This window comes from Phragmites australis, chromosome 21, assembly GCF_958298935.1.
Source record: "Phragmites australis chromosome 21, lpPhrAust1.1, whole genome shotgun sequence".
Classification (NCBI taxonomy): domain Eukaryota; kingdom Viridiplantae; phylum Streptophyta; class Magnoliopsida; order Poales; family Poaceae; genus Phragmites; species Phragmites australis.
Window position 1 is genome coordinate 7,904,526 of NC_084941.1, and position 24,455 is coordinate 7,928,980.

A 24,455-nucleotide genomic window follows, 5' to 3' on the forward strand; every position below is an offset into this window, starting at 1 on the left:
GAATGCCTTGAAGCTGGCTGTTCTTTGGCCATCTTGACGGAGAGTTGAGGCAAACAGTTGTATGCGAGTCAAGCGAGCGAGGAAACACCGGCGATGAAGCACACGCTACAACCGGCATCAATCCTGAACTCGTGCGCTGCCGTAGGAGCCGCACGTAGCCTCACCCACCATCCCCAAAGCCAGGCACACCTCGCCGCACGCCCACACGCGACAAGCCAGGCGCGTGAGATCACCGTCAGATGGCAGAGAAAGCATTCACAAATTGTTCGGATCACCTAGGCCACTAATTGCCTGTGTCCGGGAAAAGAAACAGAAACGACTGGCAAAAAATGTAATCCCTCAGTAAATGACGTTCGGCACAGGTGCCAGAATCCAATTTTGTTCTACAGCTTCAGCTCTCAACTGCGAGTTTTTATTACTCCCAACGCTAGCTCCGTTTGGAGAGGTCCTACGTCCACGCAGACTCAAAATTGTCCGACAACCACCTCATCAACGAGAGAAGTAGCGAGAAGAACTATTACCGCCAAAAAAAAATATTAGTCCGCATTTTCAGATTGGCTCTGATCATGTATCGTGGGTGTGATGCATTAGTAGTCCATTCCACCCATGCCTCCCATCGCAGGGGCTTCCTTCTCTTCTTTGGGGATCTCTACAATGATGGATTCTGTGGTGGTCATCAGGGACGAAACGCTGCAACAGGGCACATAACTAGTCAAGGACACCATAAAAACCAACAGCATCACTGAAGTAATGGCATGGCAACAATGGCACAAGCAGAAGTAGTTTTGAATTCAACAGCAATAGCACAGAGTTTTGCATTCAACCATCACAATGTGATCACATCATTATCGCTTGTCAATTGTGGCGAATAGTTATAACTTGTTGTAGAGCAATAGAAAGGTCCTAGACAGTTTACCTTGCAGCATCCACCAAGGCAGTTCTGATCACTTTTAGTGGGTCGATGATACCAGCCTTCACCATGTCCACATATTCACCTAAACATGAAGATCATTCATGCCATATCCGCAATATGATTCCGATCAGTTAAGATAAAATGGTGCACAAATGGTTTTAAGTATCCTACCTTTAGCGGCATCATAACCAAGGTCAGTATTATCTTGCTCCAAAAGCTTGCCCACGACCACAGCTCCCTCCACACCAGCATTGGAAGCAATGGTGTGCACAGGTGCCTGCATAATACTTTAGTTGTCAGCTCTGCGCATAGGGAAAAGAAATCAAGAAAAGAAAACAATTGATTTTGCTGTTTCTCCCGAACCTTCAAAGCATTCTGAATGATCTGTACACCAATCTTCTGATCAAAGTTTGCAGTCTGCAATTTATCAAGCTCCTTTGATGCATAGAGAAGAGCAACACCACCACCTGCGTACACCATTGAAGATCGACAATATCAGTCATAATTATGCAACAGGAAGCGAGTAACTAACACCAAAGGAAATTAGCAGACATCCATGAACTTTATGTGATAATATTACCTGGTACAATACCCTCTTCCACAGCAGCTTTAGTAGCGTTCAGTGCATCTGTCACTCTATCTTTCTTCTCACTAACTTCTGCTTCGCTGGCTCCTCCAATCTAGAGGAAGTACACATAGGTCAAAACACAAATCAGCAACCTCAGACAGCCACATGTAACAGTTATCATTATAGAAAATAATGTTTCAACATGTAATCTCCCATTATCAAAACAACAGTTCATTGGATGGGTCAGGAGCCTCACCTTTAGAACAGCAACACCTCCAGAGAGCTTTGCCAACCGCTCCTGTAGCTTTTCCTTGTCATAATCAGAAGTGCTTTGCTCAATTGCGGATCTAATCTGTAGCACAATATCCATATAAGCAATCAGAACCAGAAAGTTCACAGTAATTCACAAGTCAGCCCATTATTGCATGAACCTGCTCTGCCCTCTCTTCAATGGATTTCTTGTCCCCAGCTCCATCAAGGATAACAGTGTCATCCTTAGATACGGTCACCTGCATTGGAAGTAGAATGGCATTCAACTCTTAAAACAGTCTGATTAAAGCTTCCAATATAAATGCAAAAGCACAACAGGAAATCTCTATTGAACTAAGACTCAGCCGTAGACTACACTGTAAGATATTAAAGACTGCAAGTCCTCTACAAATTATACCTTTTTGCATGTACCCAACATGTTAGGCTCTAAGTTCTCGACGTTCATTCCAAGCTCTTCGGTTATGACCTGAATCATGAAAGATGCAAAGATCAATACATGCTATTTTAAATTCTACAGAAAAAATGCAGAAAAGAAAAGACTTGAAGAAAAGACTTGAAGCTTACTTCAGCCCCAGTAAGGATAGCAAGGTCCTGTAAGTTTGCTTTCCTGTTTTCCCCAAATCCAGGAGCTTTGACAGCGCAGACCTGAATGCCATTCCAATTAGAACAACAGAATGAATGATCCCAATCACGACAACTAACAGAACTAACTAACCTTGATGCCTGCACGAAGCTTGTTAATAATCAGAGTGCCCAATGCCTCACTTTCTACATCTTCTGCAACAATCAGTAGCGGTTTTTGCTTCTGTTCAAGGCAAAGCATTAAATATGCATCAATAAAGGCCACAATGACACCAATATTTGCTACAGCTCAATGGGAGCAAACAGGTTACCTTTAGAGCCATCTCTAAAACTTTAACAATTGCATGGGCGTTCGAAAACTTCTTGTCATGAATCAAGATCAATGGGTCTTCCAATTCCTGTGACGTGAAGACAAATAAAACTGATATTCTTATGGTGCACATCAAAATTCTATGCTAACAGGCATAGATATAGGGCACTTACACATTTTTGGGTTTTAGGGTTGGTAATGAAGTAAGGAGAGATGTAACCTCTGTCAAGTTTCATGCCTTCTACTACTTCAAGCTCATTATAAAGGGTGTTACCGTCCTGCCAAATATTTATTAGTACAAGACAGAGGAGCAATTTGAGGAACCAGTTAAATAAGCATATTAAAGAAAAGAGCAATTTGAGGAAGGTAGTGAAGACAGAAAAGACAACAATGAAGCACACACCACCATAACAATTAATTGTGCTTTTCTAATAATCTCGAGCTAGCATGTGGCTTAACCTTTTACTGAGACATTTTCCTAAAGCAATATATAATTAGTGTGGTGATGTGGTCAAACCAGGATGCAATCAAAACTTGTGCATTTATTAGTACACAATAGTCATGGACAGAACCATGTAGTATAATCACTACATTATAAAAATCACTCTAGTTGTACATGAGTTAATTTGTGATCAATGGGTCATACCATAAAGTTGCATACCAGTGGAAATAAAGTGGCCAAAGACTAGTAGCTTTATAACAAGTATCTCAGGTTAACTTACCGCAATGGTGATCACACCCTCTTTGCCAACCTTCTCCATAGCCTTAGCAATAAGTTCACCAATTTCCCTTTCCCCATTTGCTGATATTGTGCCCACCTTTATAGGATAGAAAATACGGAAATTAGAAGGGATATCTACGGCGAGAACAAAATAAACATGGTAAGTTGAGCATTGAAGAAATACCTGTGCAATTTCTTCTGACGTACTGATCATTCTGGCCATGCCCTTCAGATTGGTCACAACAGCATCAACAGCCATTGAGATTCCACGCCTTAAATCCATTGCGTTCATTCCAGCCGCTACAGATTTGCACCCCTCAGAAAATATTGCTTTTGTCAAAACAGTAGCACACGTGGTACCTGAAATTTTGGGACGTCAGTGTGACAGTTATGTGATACAGTTAGAACAAATCAACCACATACTATTTAGCAGTACAGCCAGAAATTAGATAAACCCTATGGGAACAAACAATTACATGGCACCATAATTCATTTCAACATTCACATGTCATTGTTATGCAAATTTACTAATGACGATAATAATTAAACAAACAGTAATCCACACCTAGAGTGAAAAGAACAGCATACACACCACAAGATCAAACAAATGTCACAACATATCAATGGCAAAAAGGAGCATCACTGAACATATTTGAAAAGTGGATTACTATGCTCAAACAGTACACAATTGTTGCATAGTACCAAAAACACTATCTTAATACTCCAGGAAGGCAGGAGTACTTATGTATAAGGACATCCTTAGAAGTTGTTTAGAAGACAAGCCTTGTAAGAATGTTTTACAAAACCATTGCTTGGTTGCACACAATAATACAAAATCAGGACATACCATCTCCAGCAGTATCATTAGTTGCATTAGCAACCTGCTTCACAAGGCTTGCACCAACATTCTTTACTTTATCCCTAAATTCAATGCTTTTGGCAACAGTCACACCATCCTTTGTGACTTTCGGTGCACCAAAGCTTTGCTCAATAATGACATTGCGCCCCTGTAGAATGCACGCAGTAAGTTGGAGTACAAAACAAACAACTAACTAATGTGACAGTATTACAATAGAATAAAACATATGGAGCAATCTTGGTGTTGGTGACAACAAAATCAGATGCGTATTTGAAACTCCAATAATACTGGCATCACAAAAAGAAATTGGCATATGCAAGTTTTTAACATAACCAGAAGACAATCATCCAGCTTTTTATTAAGGACATTCGAGGATAATTCAGATTATTCAGGTACATATTCTGCATTTATATGAACAAGTTACACCTTGGGACCCATTGTGACTTTCACTGCATCAGCCAACTCCTCAACGCCCCTCAGCATCAATGCACGGGCCTCAACACCAAACCTGATGTCCTTGGCAGCATAGCTCCTGCTCCAGGCAAGCCTGCTCCCAACCTACACATCATCATACAAGGCAATTGAGTACAGAAGAACACATTCAATTGAGTGCCACTGCATCAGTAAAGGTCACCATCATGTCACTGATTACACGACACTAGGACAAATTTCAGAACATCTCAATTTCTCCTGACTCAGATCAATGTAGGCCGGTCAAGCCACCCCTTCAACCGAACTCAAGGTCTTTCAGCTAAACGGAACACAGAAGCGAAACGATCACCGTTCGTCAACACAACTAAAAAGCCCCACGCCACTAGCGAGAAAGCGTAGATCTACACAGCATAACATACAAGGCAACTGAGTACAGAAGAACACATTCAATTGAGTGCCACTCCATCAGTAAAGGTCACCATCATGTCACTGATTACACGACAGAAGGACAAATTTCAGAACATCTCAATTTCTCCCGACTCAGATCAATGTAGGCCGGTCAAGCCACCCTCCAACCGAACTCAAGGTCTTTCAGCTAAACGGAACACGGAAGCGAAACGATCACCGTTCACCAACACAACTAAAAAGCCCCACGCCACTAGCGAGAAAGCGTAGATCTTTCACTAGTAAACAACAGATTCCAGCATATCACCGAAGCAGTACGTTCAAAATAGCGGATCCCTACCACAAAAAGTGCGCTACATCTATCAAACAGCACACCCAAAATCCACCGAATTCAAACTTGCAGAGCATCCAACATATTTCACCAAGCCCCGCAAGAACCACCCCGAATCCCACCACCGGCATTACCATATCCGCGAGCACCGCCCACCACCGGATCTCCACTAAACCCAGCGGCGAGCAAGCGCTCCCCACACCACTTGAACTCAGCCTACAACTACCGCCCCGCAGCACGCAAGCAAGCACCCATCCCAGCAGGCGCGAGGGTTCCGCTCTCACCTGGCGAGCGGCGGCGCTGCTCCCGGCTTGCCGCGCCTTGGAGGCGAGTTTGGCGGCCGCGCGGTACATGACGGCGAGGAGGAGGCGCGGGAACCGAGGCGGTCGTTGGCGAGCGTGCTTGGGCTGGGGGCGGGGGCTAGAGGCGGAGGCGAGCTGCTTCGCTTCTTTCTTGCGGAGGGGGAAAGCACGCGAGCAGCCGAGGAGAGGGTGGGGATTTTGGAGAGGGGGTGGGTGAGGCGAATGGACGGTGCGAGGAGGCTCTAGAAGCATCCGCTAGGGTTTAGGGTTTTACGAGTTGTTGCTGGTGGGCGTGCGCCAGCCTGCGGGCAGCAGAGCGTGCGGCTAAGGTTCAAGTGGGCTGAGCCGTTGGGCCCCGGCCTGGAATTTGGCGACGCGGGCTCCGGCCCAACGATATGGAGCCGAAACTAGCGACGATGATCAATTTCGGGCATATTATGGAAAGGATCAACTTTATGACATATAATCAATTTCCCCAGTTAATGTCACGTTTCGTTTTTCTCTTAATTTTCAGCGATTTTCTTGGATTCCCAAGGTTTGAAAAACCGGCATACACATGCCCGTGTTTTCTGCTTCTGATACGCAACAAGGTTTCTTATTAACTGGCCTGTTACTGAAAATCCTTCCATTTCTTCGACAATAATTATTTAAAAAAACTTGCATCAGACCGTTCATTTCCTCCAAACTTTTCCTGAAAATCCGGTTCCAAACGAGTCAACTGGATTATGAGTGCGATGTTTGTTAGCACACAGCATTACTTGAACCAATCTCGACGTTACAAGCTACACTCAGTAAACCACTTGTATAGTTACATGTAACAAGAAAACAAAAAGGATCAATTCCATGATCTCGCCATCTAATAAAGCTCAACACCTTTCTCATATATTGCCAACTGGACTGACTAACCGAAGATGCCATACATTTCTGTGATCTTTTCTCTATCTACCGTTACAGCATCGATCATATTCGCCACAAAAATGTTTTACTCTAGGCTACATTATGGCATGGCGCCGAGTGATTTTCTTGTGCTAGATCAGATGATGGCTGCGAAAGGCTCCCAAATTCAAACAGATTACTCCTCTACCGGTGATGGGAGTGAAGAGTTTCCGGACTGTTTGGATGCAAGCACCTTGTCCAAGGTTTCGTCGGGCACCTTATTCCATTCGTCTCCATTTCTGCAACTAATGCAATGGCTGCATCGATTTCCTCCAGATCAAGGCACAATAAGAGTGGACTGAGATCATCTGACTTCAATCATATGTGAAGTCAGTGACTTCAAGCGGATATGAGTCATTAGATTAAAGATGAATAGTTTAGATCTGGTGCTACAGTATTTGATAAATAGTAAAAATGAGCTACAGTACTTATGAGTTTATTATTTACCTCTGACTTCACACAGCTGAAGTTAGAGGATCTCGATCCAAACTGGACTACGTCATCCTAGAGCGGACTGAATCCAGCACAAAGAAAAAAAAAGGAAAGATGCATTAGCCATGCTACTCCAGAACAGCAGTTTGCGGTATTATACTGTTATGTGAGTTTTACTTTTAAGGAGAGGCGACCATAGTGTCTAAGTAAAATGCAAAAATCTTAGAGAGGAAGAGCATACTAATCTATTTGAACAAAAATCTTAAGCTAATAATGCAACATGCGGTAGTCTACACTTAGTACCTGGCAGCAAGAGTTATTGGTCAAAAAAGTGCATAGTGATTTAAACCTTATAATGTTTTATGGACAGATACAAAAATTATTTAGTGCAGCAACAAAAAGCACTATCATTGACAGATTTACCCAAAAAAATATGATAGAGCAGAAATTCAAAATTTTACCTTCCAAACTTATAACCAAGACTGTGTGTTGTTTGCAATATTGGTATAGAAGAAGATGGGACTGGCGCTCTCATAGCAGCACGCAATATAATGGCACAATCACCAATGGTTGGCGTACCACCCATCTCTATTACCTGAAAGATAACGAAGCAATGATATGCCACAGTTCAAACATATCCAACATACATAACAACAAAAGCAATGTATTTAGGTGGAAGCCCAAAACACAGTTACAATGCTATAATGGCTAACCTAGAAAAATAACGACAAAAGCAATGTATTTAACTTGGATGATAAGTAACTGAAACAATCTAAGTTCGTTATCCCATAGAGTCTGCAGTGGTTATAGAGCTAATAACACCTTATGCGTTATCTTCATAGCTAACTCAACCTCCCATTCTTGTGACCACTTACGCGGCATCTTATTCTTTATTTCTCTCTCCCATGTCCATCCCCAGGCATCTGCAGTGGTATACATATCTGATACATCAGACATCCTCGTCGCACGCATAACCTTAAAGGTTTCAATCGGATCTTCAGGAAACCAATCTTCATCATCATCAATCTACAGTCCAAGCCAGTGAAATGCCTCAAAATCTGTAACGATACTGAAAACCCAGCTCTACCAACATATCCAACATACATAACAACATAACAGAACAGAAGTCATTTTGGACAAAGGGTACTAAAATGAATTATAAAATTAGAAGAAAAGAGCCAACATAGGTTTGCTATGATATATTGACTACAGCATGCAAATTCCTAGAGTATATCCTCCCAAACCATTTTAAAATAACAAATATATATGATATATACTTGCATCTTGTTCAGATCACCATTTAAGTTTTAATTTGTTAACATGGCATGCACCATTGAGATGGATGCAAGTTTCAAATAATAGCCAACAAAAAGAACTAGCGGCAATAGAAAGGTCAATCAGGATAAGCCATAAGTTTCATATGATGAATGCCCAAGACCAATTGCACATGCCGAAGCATTAGTTCCATACCTCGGGCATCCGTTTTAATTTCTTTGAAGAAACAGATGTCTTTTCTATATCCTTCAATAACTGGACCCTATCATTTGAAGATGCTAGTTGGGTCCTTTTGCTGGTTTGTCTTTCGTCTCATCACCGGCTTGGTTTTCTGTTGGCCCATTCATCATCTATCTCATCTTCTTCTGCTTCTTTTGCGGTCGTCGTCATTCAATATACCATCTAAATCTTTATCTTCTTCTTTACTATCTTCTTCACAAAGATGGTTTCGAGTTTCTCCCAGAAAACGACGTTTCCAGAACTCTGTGTTCCCGTCTTCTAGCTTGATTCGTGAGATCAATTCATCTAACCCTTCATCAACCTATCAAGAAGTCATGCTTAAAATCTCTCCATCGAATTAAGAAAAAAAATTAGGTGACAGTGACACTGTCACATAGTATGCCGTATAAAAAGATTAAAATAAACATGTCAGGTTGCATACCTCCTCCTCATCTTCCACAGGAGGAACCCAAAGTGGTATACCACGTGAACGATTGATTCTCCTAGCCTTTTGAACTCGCTGGTAAAGTACTTGTCTAGTTCCATCAGTAAGCAATCCTTGAGCTTCAAGCTCAGTTTTCAATTCGGATACTACCTTTTTACTTGCCGCTTTGGGCTTAAAAACATTCTTCTTTGGCCCTACAACTAGCTTTTTTAGTCTTTCAACAACTCTGCGTACATCGTCTTCAGATATATCACCCAAAATACCAAGGCCTTGATTTCTCAATGTAATTAGGAGTTTACAATGATCTAACTTCAACTCCTCAAAGCACCGCTGTTTAAAAGATGTTTCTATTTGATTTGAATAAGCAAATCCAAATTCATCTAGATCCAAAGGGGTTTTTCCTCTGCGAGGCACCCAACGTTTGCGCTCTCCTGTAAGACCTTCAATATATCTGCAGGTGCAAGGCCAACATGAGTTGAGGGGATATTCCAAGTTTACAATGGGAAAGGAGTCAAACAACAAAACATGTAGATATCAGATATTCAAATATCACTGGATAGTTGCAGCCACAAGAGATTGTAAATGTTGACAGCAATAACTAATTTTTATATTCTTGCTCAGTCAGATTGTGATTTTACATCCAAGAGAACTCCTGTGCCAAGTATCACTGGATAGTTGCAGCCACAAGAGATTGTAAATGTTGACAGCAATAACTAATTTTTATATTCTTGCTCAGTCAGATTGTGATTTTTACATCCAAGAGAACTCCTGTGCCAAGTATCAAACACATGCACTCTATGCTAAATATCCGTATGAAGGAGAATTTAGAGCTTCACAAGTAGTGAGGGCATGATGGAGAGTACTGTAGCTAGCATCATGGAGAAGGAAATTCAGGAGGTGGTGAACTACAGGGAAAAAAAGAAGGCAGCACCAAGAGAACGTTAACACGAACGTGCCTCACAATTAACATCTATTGTACTTTACGCCTAGTACAACCCAGCAGCTGACCCAACAAACACAATGGACCTAAGAAAGTAGGCTAGGCACGAATGAAGGGGGGAAAAAGCAGTAGCTGAGTTTGACGGCCATGTGCACAAAGCTAGCCAGTGGCACAAGGCAGCACAAATTAGCAGCGGTAAGTAATTCAATGGGCGTATGGCACCATGTTAGTGACACAAGGGAAGCAACCTCAGTTAGGGCATGTACAATGGTGCTCTCTTAGGTTGTCTTTTAAGTCTCCACATAAATTTAGAGACTACTAATGACAACATCTCCAATGGGTTATCTCTTAAGGTGTCTTTATGTGGACCCCACAAGCTTAGAGCTAGTTAGCTGCATTGGATTGCATTAATTATCTGATTACATACTCTTGTTAGGGGACTAACCTCATCTATATAAGGAGAGGAGTTGTACCATTCAAAAGGCAAGCAAAACATGAATCAAGTTTTCAAATATGTTCAACTCTCCTCTTCTAGACCATGATGTAGATGGTGTCCATGACGCCCGCACCGTTGGCGACCCACGTGCGCTTCGTGAGCTGCTCCAGGAAGGCCAGGCGCAGGCCCTTCTCCACGGCCCCAGCGGCCGCCGAGCGGTCCCCTCCAGCACCCCCGCCCTTGGGCAGCTGACGCTGGCACGTGCGGCGCCGCTCAGCTAGCGCAGAGGCTCGCGTGCGGGACAGCGAGGCATGGGGGAAGCGGCAGTGCGAGGCCACAGCGAGGGGGATGGCAGAGGACACGGGCGCCGAGGCAGAAGTGGAGGTGGTGGCCATCATGGCTGGTGTAACACCCAGTTTTAAAGGAACAAAACCGAGCACAACACATGTATGCCAGGATCAAATTACCATACATACGTTACATCATCAGTGTATCATCACAGTGTCATTATTACAATAATGTTGAGACTTATTACAAAAGCACCGAAGGGTCTAAAAGAAAACACAGTGGAAAAAAGAGCTTTTACGCCAGAGGGTCTTCCATCTTCCATAGGCGTCAACCTGGGGCACACCAGCCTAGAACAGGAGCTTCGGGTCGAATTCATCTTCATCGAAGGATGTTGTTTCATTGATGACTTCTGAACAGCAAAGGGGGCAACAGGTGTGTACATAATGTATCCATAAGTGTAGGGAAAAATATGCTACGAGGCTTTAGTCAAGGAAATGTTAGACACTGGTTAACTGAACTAAGCAACTATGAACTATGACTCTTACAATAGGCATCCCATTTACTAAGCGTGAAGATGCAATAATATCAAGAAGGAATGACCCATCGAATTACATCTGACTACCAAGACTCACCAGATAATTCCATTACCCGACTACCCGACTATCCATACCAAAACTCTGATCCCAGCTAATCCAGAAGAAGTCCAAGCCTACTCTTGACCGTGAGCACGGTTGATCGATCAGTTTGATACTCTACAAAGTTTGTATAGCTTTCCCCACGAGTCGTGATTCCCGTGTTTCTTCACACTTCCGAGGTGTGGAGTTGGGATCTCACTACAAGGCCTTTACAAAGCTCCCGCCGATCCATAAGCACCCACTGAGGTTTCACCGCTAACAGACGATTCCATCACTACAAAAGCCCCCTCTTGTGTCATTCAACCGTCCATTGGTGCCTACAGAACCGGAGGGGTGGCTAATTAGTTGGCCAGGCCGTACCCATATAAGCCTCGTGGTTGTGCGATTTAACTTGGTTACATGTTTAAGAACTAGCCATTAGGATCTCACACAAGAACAACCACAATCCAATTGTGCATTTCCCGCACACGTGCATTCCCGCACCATCATCACACAAACATCCTGTTAGGATCCCTGTACCGTGTTGCTACAAAATTATCAAACGTAGTTCTTGTTGCATAATCATTAGTTAAGTTTAACAACTACCCTAACCATGATAGCACTGGCATAACTACTCATCATTACCCATGATTCATCAACGGCGACAAAGATAAACATACAAAAGTAGTAAACTCTAACATGGGATTCCAATTAGAGAAGCATGCAATAAAGGATAATTAACTACATATGAATCCTAAAACAGGAGCAAGATGTTCAAGGACACTTGCCTTCAGCTAAGGGTTGCTTGAAATCTTCAAAAGCTTGATCTTGCAGGTTCATGAACTGCTCATCTCTTGAACGGCACACCGAAAAAGCACACACAAAGGAACTACTGAGAACAGTATACCAAATAGTAATAAAACTAGGTAAAAAAAAACCCTATAAAAAGATTCTACATGTCACTACGAGAATTTGAGCACAAAAATCGCCCAAATCAGAGCTACAAGCAAAAAGTTATAAGCTTTTAAAATTCTAAGGGTTTTATGTAAGTTTTACTTAATTTCAGAGAATAAACCGAATAAATTTTATACTAAAAATCTTGATTATGACATCATAAAGCGAAAAGGAAATGTTTTCTATTAAAAAACCTACGAAATAGGTCAATGGACCCATGGACCACGGCCTGGAGGCCAGTCTATGTCCATGGTGGACCGATTATGAAATGGATGAAGGGGTACGTGATCTCGGCCCTACGATCTTGATTAGACGGCTCAGAGGAGATGGGGAGGGACATGAGCTCGGGCCAGTGGCACTGCACATGGGTGGTGGCTGGCCGACAGCAGCGCACGGCCGGAGCCTCACTGGAGAAACGCGAAGTCGCGCTTCCGGCCACAAAACTCATTGGAGAAAGGTGAAAAATGAAGAGGAGGGTATGGGGAGTCTCACCATGGGCTTCTTGACAGCGGAGAGGGGTTGTGGGAGGCTGGCGACGGAGAGGAGAGGACATGGCACGAACAGGGTTTCGGTGGCGGAGAGAAGCCGATGAGCGGCGGGATGATCCATCGGAGGCCCTGCGACACCAAAGAGGGGAGAATCGAGATCAATTGGGGCTCAGGTGTGGAGAATCGATGCGGCGACGGAGCTCACCAGAGTTGAAGGAGATGACGACACTGATGGAAAATCCGAGTGGGAAACAGGGTGGGAGCGGGTGGAATACATGCGGAATGTCGCCAAGAAGGAGGAGGGTGGCTTAAAAGTGCGAGAGGGGAAACGAATCGGCCGGGAACCGGAGAAAATGGTCGATGGCCTCCATGGCCTTAAATGTGGCGGTTTCCGCATTAGAGAGGGGTAAAGGAGGGGAAACGGGCAGACACTTGATCGAGGGGCGAGGATCACTGGAGCAGCGTTTAATCGGCGTGAAATGGCTCAGGGAGGTGGTGGATTTGAACGGACAGCGCGATTTGGGGGCGGTGAAGGCGGGCGGAATTGAGCCGACAAGAGGAGGAAGAAAGGGGCCGGCTCGGGCGGGTGGCTTGGCGGCTCCAGCCGGGCCCACGTGGCTCGGGAGGCGGCTCGGGAGCAGCGACAAGCCAGCTTGGGCTTGGGGAAAGCCGGCCTGAAGCCCAACGCGAGAGAGGAGGCGACCCACGCTAGGAAAAAAGGAGAGAAGGGGGGGGGGGGGGGGACGGAGTTGGGCCGGGAAAAGGAAAATCAGCTCGGGACACTTCTATAATTCTGAAATTGTTTTTATTTTATGATTTTGAATTATTTTCAAAAGAAGTTTTAAACGAACGACTTCTAGCGATCTTTTGCAAATATTTTTCAAGCATAAAAACCTACTTCAACTACTGCAGCATGAATGCATCAAATAAGAATATAGCCTATGTGAATTTAAATTTAGAAATTAATTTCCTTCTATTTAAACAAAATTTGCAACTCCTATTTTAATTCTAGCAAAATTTTAAACTATTGCAAAAATTGAAAGTTTAAGGTGTTACAAGCCTATCCCCTTAGGTTGAATCTCACCCTCGAGATTTAGAAGGATTGGAGAAGAGATGGGAAAACTCTGCCTTCAGATCATCCTCTCTTTCTCGAGTTGCTTCCTCTTCTGAGTGACGTTTCTACTGCACTTTGCACATACGGACTCGCCTATTTCGGGTAACCCATTTTGACATCTCAAGAATCTTGATCGGATACTCTGAGTAAGAGAGATCTTCTTGCACATCCAGTTCTTCTACTGGTAGCTACTCTTCGGGAACTCTCAAACATTTTTTGAACTATGACACATGGAAAATATCGTGCACTTCCGAGAGTTAAGGTGGTAACTAAAGCTGGCAAGCTACTTCTTCTTGTCTTTATAGTATCTTGTATGGACCAATAAATCGAGGTAAAAGCTTGCCTTTGACCTTGAATCTGCGTAGACCTCTTATAGATGACACCTTGAGATACACAAAGTCTTCTTCTTCAAAAGTCAGTTCTCGGCGTCGATTATCTGCATACCTCTTTTGCCTTGACTGGGTAGTTTTCAGATTTTCCCTAATCTCTTGTACTTGTCTCTCTACTTCTCTTAGAACTTATAATCTGAAAACTTGGCTTTCCCCGGTCTGATTCCAGAACAATGGGGTTATACACTTCCTTCCATATAAGGCTTCTAAAGGAGACATCTTGAGACTAACTTGATAACTGTTGTTGTACAAGAACTCTGCATAAGGTAAATTCTTGTCCCAACTGTTACCATTATTCAAAGCACATGCTCTCAACATGTTTTCAAGGATTTGATCTACCCTTTCCGTCTGGCCATCAGTTTGTGGATGATATGCTAAGATGAAGTTCAACCTTATATCCATAGACTCATGTAGGTGTTGCCAGAATCGTGAAGTAAACTGGCTACCACGATCGGATATAGTTATCGTAGGTACTCCATGTAGACACACAATCTTGGACATATACAACTCAGCTAGTTTTGGACCTTGATAGGATTTTTTGACTGGAATAAAATGAGCTACTTTCGCATGTAGAATCATATCTTGATTGTGTCCGAGGTAGACCCACTATGAAATCCATGCTGATTTCTTCCCACTTCCATTCAAGTACTTTCAATGGTTGTAGCAGTCCTGCTGGTCTTTGATGCTCGGCTTTGACTCGCTGATAGATATCACACAAAGCCACATATTCTGCTACTGCACGTTTCATTTTGTACCACCAATACTAATCTTTAAGATCTTGATACATCTTGGTACTCCCTGGGTGCATGGAATATGCTGAATCATGAGCTTATCTTAAAATTGTATTCCGAATAGCCTTCATGTCTGGAACACATATCCTGTACTTGTACCACGCTGTACCTTGCTCATCTTTAGTGAAATATAGGGCTTTACCGATTTTGATGAGCTGCTTGATTTCCAAGATCTTTTCATCCTCACTCTAACCTTTCCTTTTATCATGTTCAAGCGTCGAGTATATTTCCATTGCAACTATCTCGGTGTTACACATCATTCCCAAATTCAACTTCTCAAATTCCCTGCATAGGTCGGGACTCAACGCTTGAAGAGTTATAGCGTTGACCCAAGATTTTCTACTCAAGGCATCAACCACTACATTTGCTTTTCCTAGATGATAGTTGATTCCTAAATTGTAATCTTTGATAAGTTCTAACCATCTGAATTGTCTGAGGTTAAGATCCGATTGAGTGAAGATATACTTCAAGCTCTTATGATCTGAATAGATCTCACACCTTTGACTTATTAGATAGTGTCTCCAGATCTTAAGTGTATGAAGTACTGCGGCTAGCTCCAAGTCATACATCGGGTAGTTCTCTTCATGCTTCCTTAACTACTTGGATGCATATGCTATTACATGACCTTCTTGCATGAGTACAAAACCCAATCCTTGACGAGATGTATCACAATACACAAAAAATAGCTGCTAAGTATCTGGTATGATCAATACTGATGCCGAGGTTAATCTTTTCTTCAACTCATTGGAACTAGCTTCTCGAGCGGCTGTCCACTTGAACTCTACTCCTTTCTCTAGAAGTTCTGTCAATGGCTTCGCTATCTTGGAGAAACCTTCTATGAACCGACGATAATATCCTACTAGACCCAAGAAACTGCAGATCTCCAAAACATTTTGTGGTGGTTTCCAGTTTAGAACATCCTTCACTTTGGATGGGTCCACAAACACACCTCCTGCTGATATAATGTGACCAAGGAAGGGAACTTCCTTCAACCAGAACTCACATTTGCTCAATTTAGCATATAGCTGGTTCTCTCTGAGCTTCTGCAATACCAGCCTTAGATGTTCCTCGTGCTCTTCCTCATTCTTTGAGTAAACCATGATGTTGTCAATAAATATCATGATAAACTTATTCAAATACTCCATGAAGACCTTATTCACCAGATACATGAAGTAGGCTGGGACATTTGTCAATCTAAAAAACATGATCGTATACTCATATAGATCATAACGGGTGATGAAAGCTGTCTTAGGGATATCTGATGCTCGAATCTTCAACTGAGGATATCCTGAGCGAATATTGATATTGGAGAACACACATGCACCTCTATACTGATCAAATAAGTTATCGATCCTGGGAAGAGGGCACTTATTCTTGATGGCCACTTGTAGGATCGGAGTGTAGCCTATGAGTAGTGTCCTATCCTTGGCACATCATATTACTCATTACTCTTGCTGACTAGCCTCTTCCAAGAACAACATCAGGGTCTTTAGATTCCAGAGCCAATAGATTGGCTAGAAAGTCTACCACCCTTAAAAAAAGGTTTAAACTAAAGCATACACATCTTACTCTTGTTTCTTTCCAAAAAATTCATCATTGACATTGATAAGGTGTAACTTACAATAGAATTTGATTTTATGAAAGAAAATATAATCCATTCTGGAAACTTTATTACAGAGTTGATCAATGAATACATCACAAGGGATATTCTTATGCCTGCTAAGCTTCTTTGGTCTTGATATTGTTGAGCTGACTATCTTGAGTTGCTGCTTGAATGTCGTGACGGCCTGAATGCTGAACTAAGGTCTTCATCTGGGGCTAAGGGTTGATCCGGTTTTGGACTAAAGACTTCTTAGGGTATCTACTGGCGTAATGTCCTTCTCCTCCATAGTGCAAACACACTACTTTCTTTGTAGTAGAATCCTGGGGTTTATTTTTGTCCAGATTTGTAGGTTGGGGAATTTGAATGTTGGGGTAGGGAAGAGGAGCTTTTTCTGCCATATCATCAATTTCTTGACTGACAGGATTGCGTTGTTGCACTGATCCGACTTGAATTTTGCACTTCTTGAAATGTTTGGCCTCGTTAGGTTGAAATTTGCTGTAGGTGATCACCCAATCACTGATGTTGAGATCTCGAGGATCACTTTGCGTTCTGGTGTCCTGCTATCCATAGTTGTTCTGAGCGAGCATCTGACTTCCATTAAATGCTTGGGGTTGAAACTAAGTAGGCTTCAGAGTGTTGGTGTTGGCCTGATTTGGAAACTTCTTAGGGCACCTATTCACATAGTGTACTTCACCTCCATAATGGAAACATCCTTCGCTTGATGCGGAAGTAGCTGGGCTATTCTTGGCTTGAGGAGTGACAAGCAGAGTAGAACGGGGTGTCCGATGATCGAAGTGTTGAACAGGTGCTTGGGGTTGAGACATGTACTGATTGTTGGGATGGAGCATAGGCCCTTGCTGAGGAGCTTTAGTTGACACACGGGGACATGCATTGCTTCCCTATCCTTGGAATGGTATCTTTCTCTTTTTCCTGTTGTCCAGTTGAATATGTTTGTCTTCTGCACTCAGAGCTTTGGTGATCTGTAGCAACTTTTCTATATTCTGAGCCATGCTTTGGAGGATCTGAGACTGTGTTACTAGAAGTTGCTCCTTGTTAAACTGTGGCGGCGTATGCTGGTTGTTGCCGTTGTTGTTAGGGTTGGTGTCCTCACCATACTGGTCTTCCTTTGTGTTCACCATCTGGTCAAGATTGAAGAAGAAGGTTAGAGCAAGAAGAGAAAGAACTAGAAGGAGAAAACCCAGCTATACTCTTAACTATAGAGATTTATAAGGAATGCCACTATTACCAGATGCTAAAGCATCCCACAATGCACTCTAGCACTCAAACAAAAAATTCAAATCACTCAAGGCACACCACACAAAAGCACACTACTAACATCGTTCTAACGTTTCTGAAGAATAGGGAAAGTCCTTCTGTGACTCGAAAAACTAAAACTGAGAGTAGTGTGGAGGTAGATCTTCGTGCGGGCCATCTAAACTTTTGAAGAAGACAGAAAATTAGTAATAGTTTTATAAAGAGCAATAGACAGAGTAAGGAAAAATTGAAAGAAAAATAAATTTTACAAAAGTAGTTTGTACAAAAATAAGTCCTTAACACGTCCTTTCTATCTAGGTTGTGTCCTATGGTCAACACATCTCTGATATCACTTTTGTAACACCCAGTTTTAAAAGAACAAAACCGGACACAAGACATGTATGACAGGATCAAGTTTCCATATATATGTTACATCATCAGTGTATCATCACAGTGTCATTATTACAATAACGTTATTAACTTTTTACAAAAGGACCGGAGGGTCTAAAAAAACACAGCGAAAAAAAGAGAGCTTTGGCGCCAGAGGGTATTCCATCTTCCACAGGCATCAACTGGAGGCACAACAGTCCAGAACAGGAGCTCCGGGTTGAAGTCGTCTGCATCGAAGGATGCAGCTTCATTGACGGCTTCTGAACAACAAAGGGGGCAACGGGTGTGAGTACATAATGTATCCGTAAGTGTAGGGAAAAACATGCTATGAGGCTTTAGTCAAGAAAAGGTTAGGCACTGGTTAATTGCACTAAGCAACTATGAACTATAACTCTTACAACATGCATCCTATTTACTAAGCATGAAGACGCAACAATATCAAGAAGGAATGACTCATCAGATTTCATCCGACTACCAAGACTCACTAGGTAATTCCATTACCCGGCTACCCAACTATTGATACCCAAACCCTGATCCTAGCTGATAAAGAAGAAGTCTAAGCCTGCTCTTGACCGTGAGCACGGCTGATCGATCAGTTTGATACTCTGCAGAGTTTGCACAGCTTTCCCCACTAGTCGTGATTCCCGTGTTGCTTCACACTTCCGGGGTGTGGAGTCAAGGTCTCACTACAAGGCCTTTACAAAGCTCCTGCTGATCCGTAGGCACCTACTAAGGTTTCACCGCTAACAGACGATTGCATTGCTATAGAAGCCCCCTCTTGTGCCACTCCACCGTCCATTGGTGCCAATAGAACCAGAGGGGTGGCTAATTAGTTGGCCAGGTCATACCCATATAAGCCTCGTAGTTGTGTGGTTTATCTTGGTTATATGTTCAAGAACCGGTCCTTAGGATCCCACACAGGAACAACCATAATCCAACTGTGTATTTCTCACACATGTGCATTCTCGCGCCATCATCACACCAACATCTTGTTAGGATCCCTATACCATGTTGCTACAAAATTACCAGACACAGTTTTTGTTGCATAATCATTAGTCAAGTTTAACAACTACCCGAACCATGACAACACTAGCATAACTACTCATCGTTCATCAACGGCGACAAGGATAATCATACAAAAGCTAGTAAACCCTAACATGGGATTCCAATTAGACAAGCATGCAATAAAGGATAATTAACTACATATGAATCCTAAAACAGGAGCAAGATGTTCAAGAACACTTGCCTTCAGCTAAGGGTTGCTCGAAATCTTCAAAAGCTTGATCTTGCAGGTTCATGAACTGCTCATCTCTTGAACGGCACACCAGAAAAGCACACACAAAGGAACTACTAAGAAAAATATACCAAATAGTAATAAAACTAGGTAAAAAAAACCCTATAAAAAGATATGAATCCTAAAACAGGAGCAAGATATTCAAGGACACTTACTTTCAGCTAAGGGTTGCTCGAAATCTTTAAAATCTTGATCTTGCAGGTTCACGAATTGCTCACCTCCTGAAAGGCACACCAAAAAAGCACACACAAAGTAACTACTAAGAAAAGTACATCAAACATTAATAAAACTAGGTAAAAACCCTATAAAAAAATTATACACGTCGCTACGAGAATTTGAGCGCGAAAATCGCCCAAACCAGAGATACGAGCAAAATGTTATAAGCTTTTGAAGTTCTATGGGTTTTTCTGCAAGTTTTACTTAATTTCAGAGAATAAACTGAATAAATTTTATACTAAAAATCTTGATTGTGACATCATAAAGCGAAAAGGAAATGTTTGTATTGAAAAACCTATGGAATAGGTCCATGGACTCATGGACCACGGCCTGGAGGCCGGTCCATGTCCATGGAGGACCGATTATGAAATGGATGAAGGGGTACGCGATCTCGGCCCTACGATCTTGATCGGATGGCTTAGAGGCGATGGGGAGGGAGATGAGCTCGGGCCAGTGGCGCTGGACATGGGTGGTGGCCGGCCGATGACGGTGCACGGCCGGAGCCTTATCGGAGAAGCGCGAAGTCATGCTTCCGGCCATGAAACTCGTCGGGGAAAGGCACAAACGAAGAGGAGGGCATGAGGAGTCTCACCACGGGCTTCTCAATGGCGGAGAGGGGCTGTGGGAGGCCGGCGACAAAGAGGAGTGGACGGTGGGGCTCGGACACGGCATGGACAGGGTTCTGGCGGTGGAGAGAAGCCGAGGAGTAGCGGGACGATCCACCGGAGGCCCTGCGACACAAAAGAGGGGAGAGTTGGGATCAATGATGGCTCGGGCGCAGAGAATCACCGCGACGGTGGAGCTCACCAGAGTTGAAGGAGATGACGGCGCCGATGGCAAATCTGAGCAGGAAACAGGATGGGAGCAGGTGGAATATGTGCAAAAAGTCACCAAGAAGGAGGGGGTGGCTTATATGCGCGAGACGGGAAACGAATCGGCCGGGAATCGAAGAAAATGGTCGGCAACCTCCATGGCCTTAAATGCAGCAGTTTCCGCATTAGAGAGGGGTAAAGGAGGGGGAAACGGGCGGAAACACTTGATTGAGGGGCGAGGATCGCGGGGAGCGGCGTTTAATCGGCGTGAAATGGTTCGGGGAGGCCGTGGATTTGAATGGCCGGCGCGATTTAGGGGCGGTGAAGGCGTGCGGAATTGAGCTGACGGGAGGAGGAAGAAAGGGGCCAGCTCGGGCGGGTGGCTCGGTGGCTCCAGTCGGGCCCATGCGGCAGAGAGACAGAGGAGGGAGGGAAGTGACTTAGGAGCAGCGGTAGGACGGCTTGAGCGCGGGGAAAGCCGGCCTGAAGCCCAGCATGAGAGAGGAGGTGGCCCACGCAGTTGAAAAAGGAGAGAGGGGGAGGGAGGAGTTGGGCCGGGGAAAGGAAAATCGGCCTGGGACACTTTTATAATTCTAAAATTGCTTTTCTTTTATGATTTTGAACTATTTTTAAAAGAAGTTTTAAACGAGCAACTCCTAACGATCTTTTGCAAATATTTTTCAACCATAAAAACCTATTACAACTACTACAGCATGAATGCATCAAACAAGAATATAACCTATGGTAATTTAAATTTAGAAATTAATTTTCTTTTATTTGAACAAAATTTGCAACTCCTATTTTAGTTCTAGTAAAATTTTAAACTATTGTAAAAATTAAAAGTTTAAGGTGTTACAGTCGGGGTTTAGCGTAGATGGGGAGTGAGTGAGGGGTTTTGGATAAGGACTAGTCAATTGTCTGTGTGTTGCAACAGTGAAAGAAAAAAAAAATACACAAGATAATATAGTGGATTGGCTAAAATTATATCACCTTAATGTCCAGATGTGAATGCTATAGTGGGAGGGATATATAGAGGTGAACTTGCATATTTTAATACTTATAAAAAGATGATATCAAGGAGAACTAAAATAAGTAAGGATCATAAGATACTCATACCATATAGATCCCAAAGAGCTCGAGCAAAGAAATTAGCTCGGTGAAGTAGCACAAGTCAATCCTTGTAGGATTATGACTATCATCAGCAAGTTTTCCTTGCTTGAAAATATTGCAAGGTTCACCATAGTTGATCTCTTGTCCACTTGATCCCAAATGAGAACTGCACCTTGCCATAGTTAAGTTGGTATGACTGCTCCACAGTAGAGAACATAAACCCAGCTCATCCAGTAGAGAAGAGATAAAACCATCTATGAAAACCGTATCCACATCAAACAGGCAATGTACACAAGGCACATAGAAGTGTCTTTCCTCTCAAGAAGCAGGACAACCAAACGTATAGCTATCATGAGAAAGTTGCCACTCTTCGGAAAGAGAAACCTATCACCACACACAGAACCAAATACATGGAGAACGAAGAGAGTCCAAGAAAGATTACTTTTACCCATCTGAAGAACTTTGTATTGAACCTCTAAAACAATATACATTCTCTCCACTTCCACACATATTGAAGCCAACATAATGCAAGCAGAGATAAACTGTTCTATCATTGCAGGTTTAGTAGATAATTGTATATCAGTTTCATCATCTAGATTATGATACTTGATTGTGTCAGAAACCTTTTGTCCCATTTTCTCGCACACCATTGCTTCTTTGTTCACGAGAAAATCCTCAATTAAGGAGACAAGAACATCTAGCTAATCCCTTTTCGGATAGGTCCACCTTGTTTCCATATAAGACTTCACTGCAAGCAAGATAGTGTATTGAAATTATAATTCAGAAGGTATATATGATACTCTGATCTATAGTTGACTCAACGCAACCATAATAATTTCATACTCTTAATGGCATGGTCAAAGCACATAGTAAGTTAGTAGCAACATTAATGTTTTACACAAAAGCGCATTGGGTAGTTCTTATGGTAAAAGGCAAAGGTTAAAACAATGCATTCCCCAGTTCATGCAATGAAGCAAATCTGAATTGATACCATGTCGACAATAAAATGATGTAACCACTTGACAAGGAAAAGAAACATTTGCAGAACAATGGCAACATCTAGCAGGCATTCAAATCAATGTTCAGAGAGTTTTACTACTACCCAAAAATAATGAGGAAATAAGCTGTTAATATATGAAAACATTTCAGAAATCATACTACTCAAGGAAAAAGCTGAAGCAAAATTTTCAGCCACAAAAGGTTCTACTGTGAATCTGATATCCCACAACAAAAGGGAAAAGATGAGGGAAACCTTCTCTTTACAAAAGAAAGCAGTGAATTTATTTTTACTGATAGATCGTAAGTGAAAAGCAACAACAAAATTTGCTTGTGCTTGCTAAAATGGATATAAAAAACACAAGTTAAACAATTTCAATCAAACTTACTCTGTAGATAGCAACAGTTCAGTTGATACTCTTTCAAGTAACGGACCATCAATGGAAGCTTCCTTAGAAAGCTTCCCTGCTTTAGAAGTCAAAGTCTCCCATATCGATATATGCTTACTATGTTTCTTCTTTTCATTCTAAAAAATCCAACAAAGTGCATTGGAGTTCTTTTGGATCCAATATTATGCCCAAGCACACTATTCGGGTCGAAATTGATTGGCTTGGTCATTTTTGTTTTACTTGTCCCAACAATAACTTGCAGCCCAGGATCTGATGATCTATACATTAAGGTAGTATTGTCACATAGATACATTAAGGTACTGTAGGTCATGAGAAAGAAAGGAAGAAATGGAATAAGCTGAATAAATTGGACAGCCAAAATATCGAACTCATAAAACCAATAGCATATAATAGCAATCACCACTTATAAAGCACTTACTTCGGAGGGAGATAGGAACCTTGTGTATGTATCATCAAGGCTCGCTAGCATTTCCTTCCACTTGAACAACCAAACACACCACGCTCGTGATCACATTGCCACGAGGCAAATTCACCATCGACATCTCCGGCGACCCCGGACCACTATCGGCATCAGGGAGGAAGCTCTTGTTGACCACCTCTCACGCCTCCTCGATGAGCTGCTCGTTCATCACTGCCTCGGCCCTCACCTCCTCCTCCACCACTACGCCCCCATCCTGGCACATCTCAGGGGGGCCAAGGGGCTGCCACCATAGCTGCGCACGTGGTGCCGCCATGATGCTGAAGGCGTCGGAGAACGGGAGCACGCACAGCTATGACCTAGGCCCACGACCAGGGCTGGGGCTCGCTCGCGATTGCTCCCCGTTGCCACCGTTGTCTTCCACCTCGCCTAAGAATGAATCTTACTTGGAGATCTTGGTGTGGTCGTTGAGGACTCCATTAGCGGCGGTGCTGGATTTGGCCCCATTGGATTGGAGCTCAATGGAGGGGGAGGACAATGGGAGGTGTCATAGAGGCGGTAGGACTCGCATCTTGGTAGGCAATGCGGTCGGGATGGGGAGGTCAAAGAGCACAAGACTAGATCTGGTGTGGATGGGGATAGTGCAGGAGGCAGCGGCGGAGGGGGAAGTGTGTGGTGGCGTGGAGGAGAGGCCGGAGGATGGCACGGAGGTGAGGCACAAGAAGGAAAGGGGTGGGCAGCGCAGAGGTGAGCACACCGAGGGAGCGAAAGGCGGGAAGGACCAGGCAGAGCGGTAGGCCTGGGGAGGAGGCAGAGAGGAGCATGAGGAGGTGCGGAGCTGGGTCAGGGAGGTAGAGGATGTGGCGGAGGAGGGTTGCGGTGATGCGGATTGGGGGAGGAACTGAAGTGCAGCGAGTGTGACGTGCAGAGGGACCACC

The 24,455-nt window shown here is 43.2% G+C and overlaps 1 protein-coding gene and 2 pseudogenes across 1 annotated transcript; all 3 read right to left on the reverse strand.

Moving 5' to 3' along the window:
* Positions 1–320: 320 nt before the first annotated feature.
* On the reverse strand, positions 321–5,921 carry LOC133903422 (chaperonin CPN60-2, mitochondrial-like). Its single transcript, XM_062344798.1, has 17 exons — positions 5,676–5,921; positions 4,650–4,781; positions 4,212–4,371; positions 3,549–3,724; positions 3,366–3,461; positions 2,817–2,921; positions 2,645–2,731; positions 2,467–2,556; positions 2,316–2,396; positions 2,149–2,217; positions 1,913–1,990; positions 1,738–1,833; positions 1,494–1,593; positions 1,277–1,380; positions 1,085–1,190; positions 917–995; positions 321–690 (listed from the first exon to the last, which is right to left on the reverse strand). The coding sequence occupies exons 1-17, from the start codon at positions 5,742–5,744 to the stop codon at positions 588–590; spliced, it is 1,731 nt and encodes a 576-aa protein (XP_062200782.1). The 5' UTR covers positions 5,745–5,921; the 3' UTR covers positions 321–587.
* Positions 5,922–6,765: 844 nt separating this feature from the next.
* LOC133903128 (uncharacterized) lies at positions 6,766–10,771 on the reverse strand (annotated as a pseudogene).
* Positions 10,772–21,693: 10,922 nt separating this feature from the next.
* On the reverse strand, positions 21,694–23,833 carry LOC133903129 (uncharacterized; annotated as a pseudogene).
* Positions 23,834–24,455: the final 622 nt, after the last annotated feature.

Coding starts and splice junctions, on each gene's coding strand:
- LOC133903422 (XM_062344798.1), bottom strand. CDS start 5,744: ATGTACCGCGCGGCCGCCAAACTCGCCTCCAAGGCGCGGCAAGCCGGG. Junction 2,397..2,466: donor AGCTTCGTGCAGGCATCAAG/GTTAGTTAGTTC, acceptor AATGGCATTCAG/GTCTGCGCTGTCAAAGCTCC. Junction 691..916: donor GCCTTGGTGGATGCTGCAAG/GTAAACTGTCTA, acceptor GCCCTGTTGCAG/CGTTTCGTCCCTGATGACCA.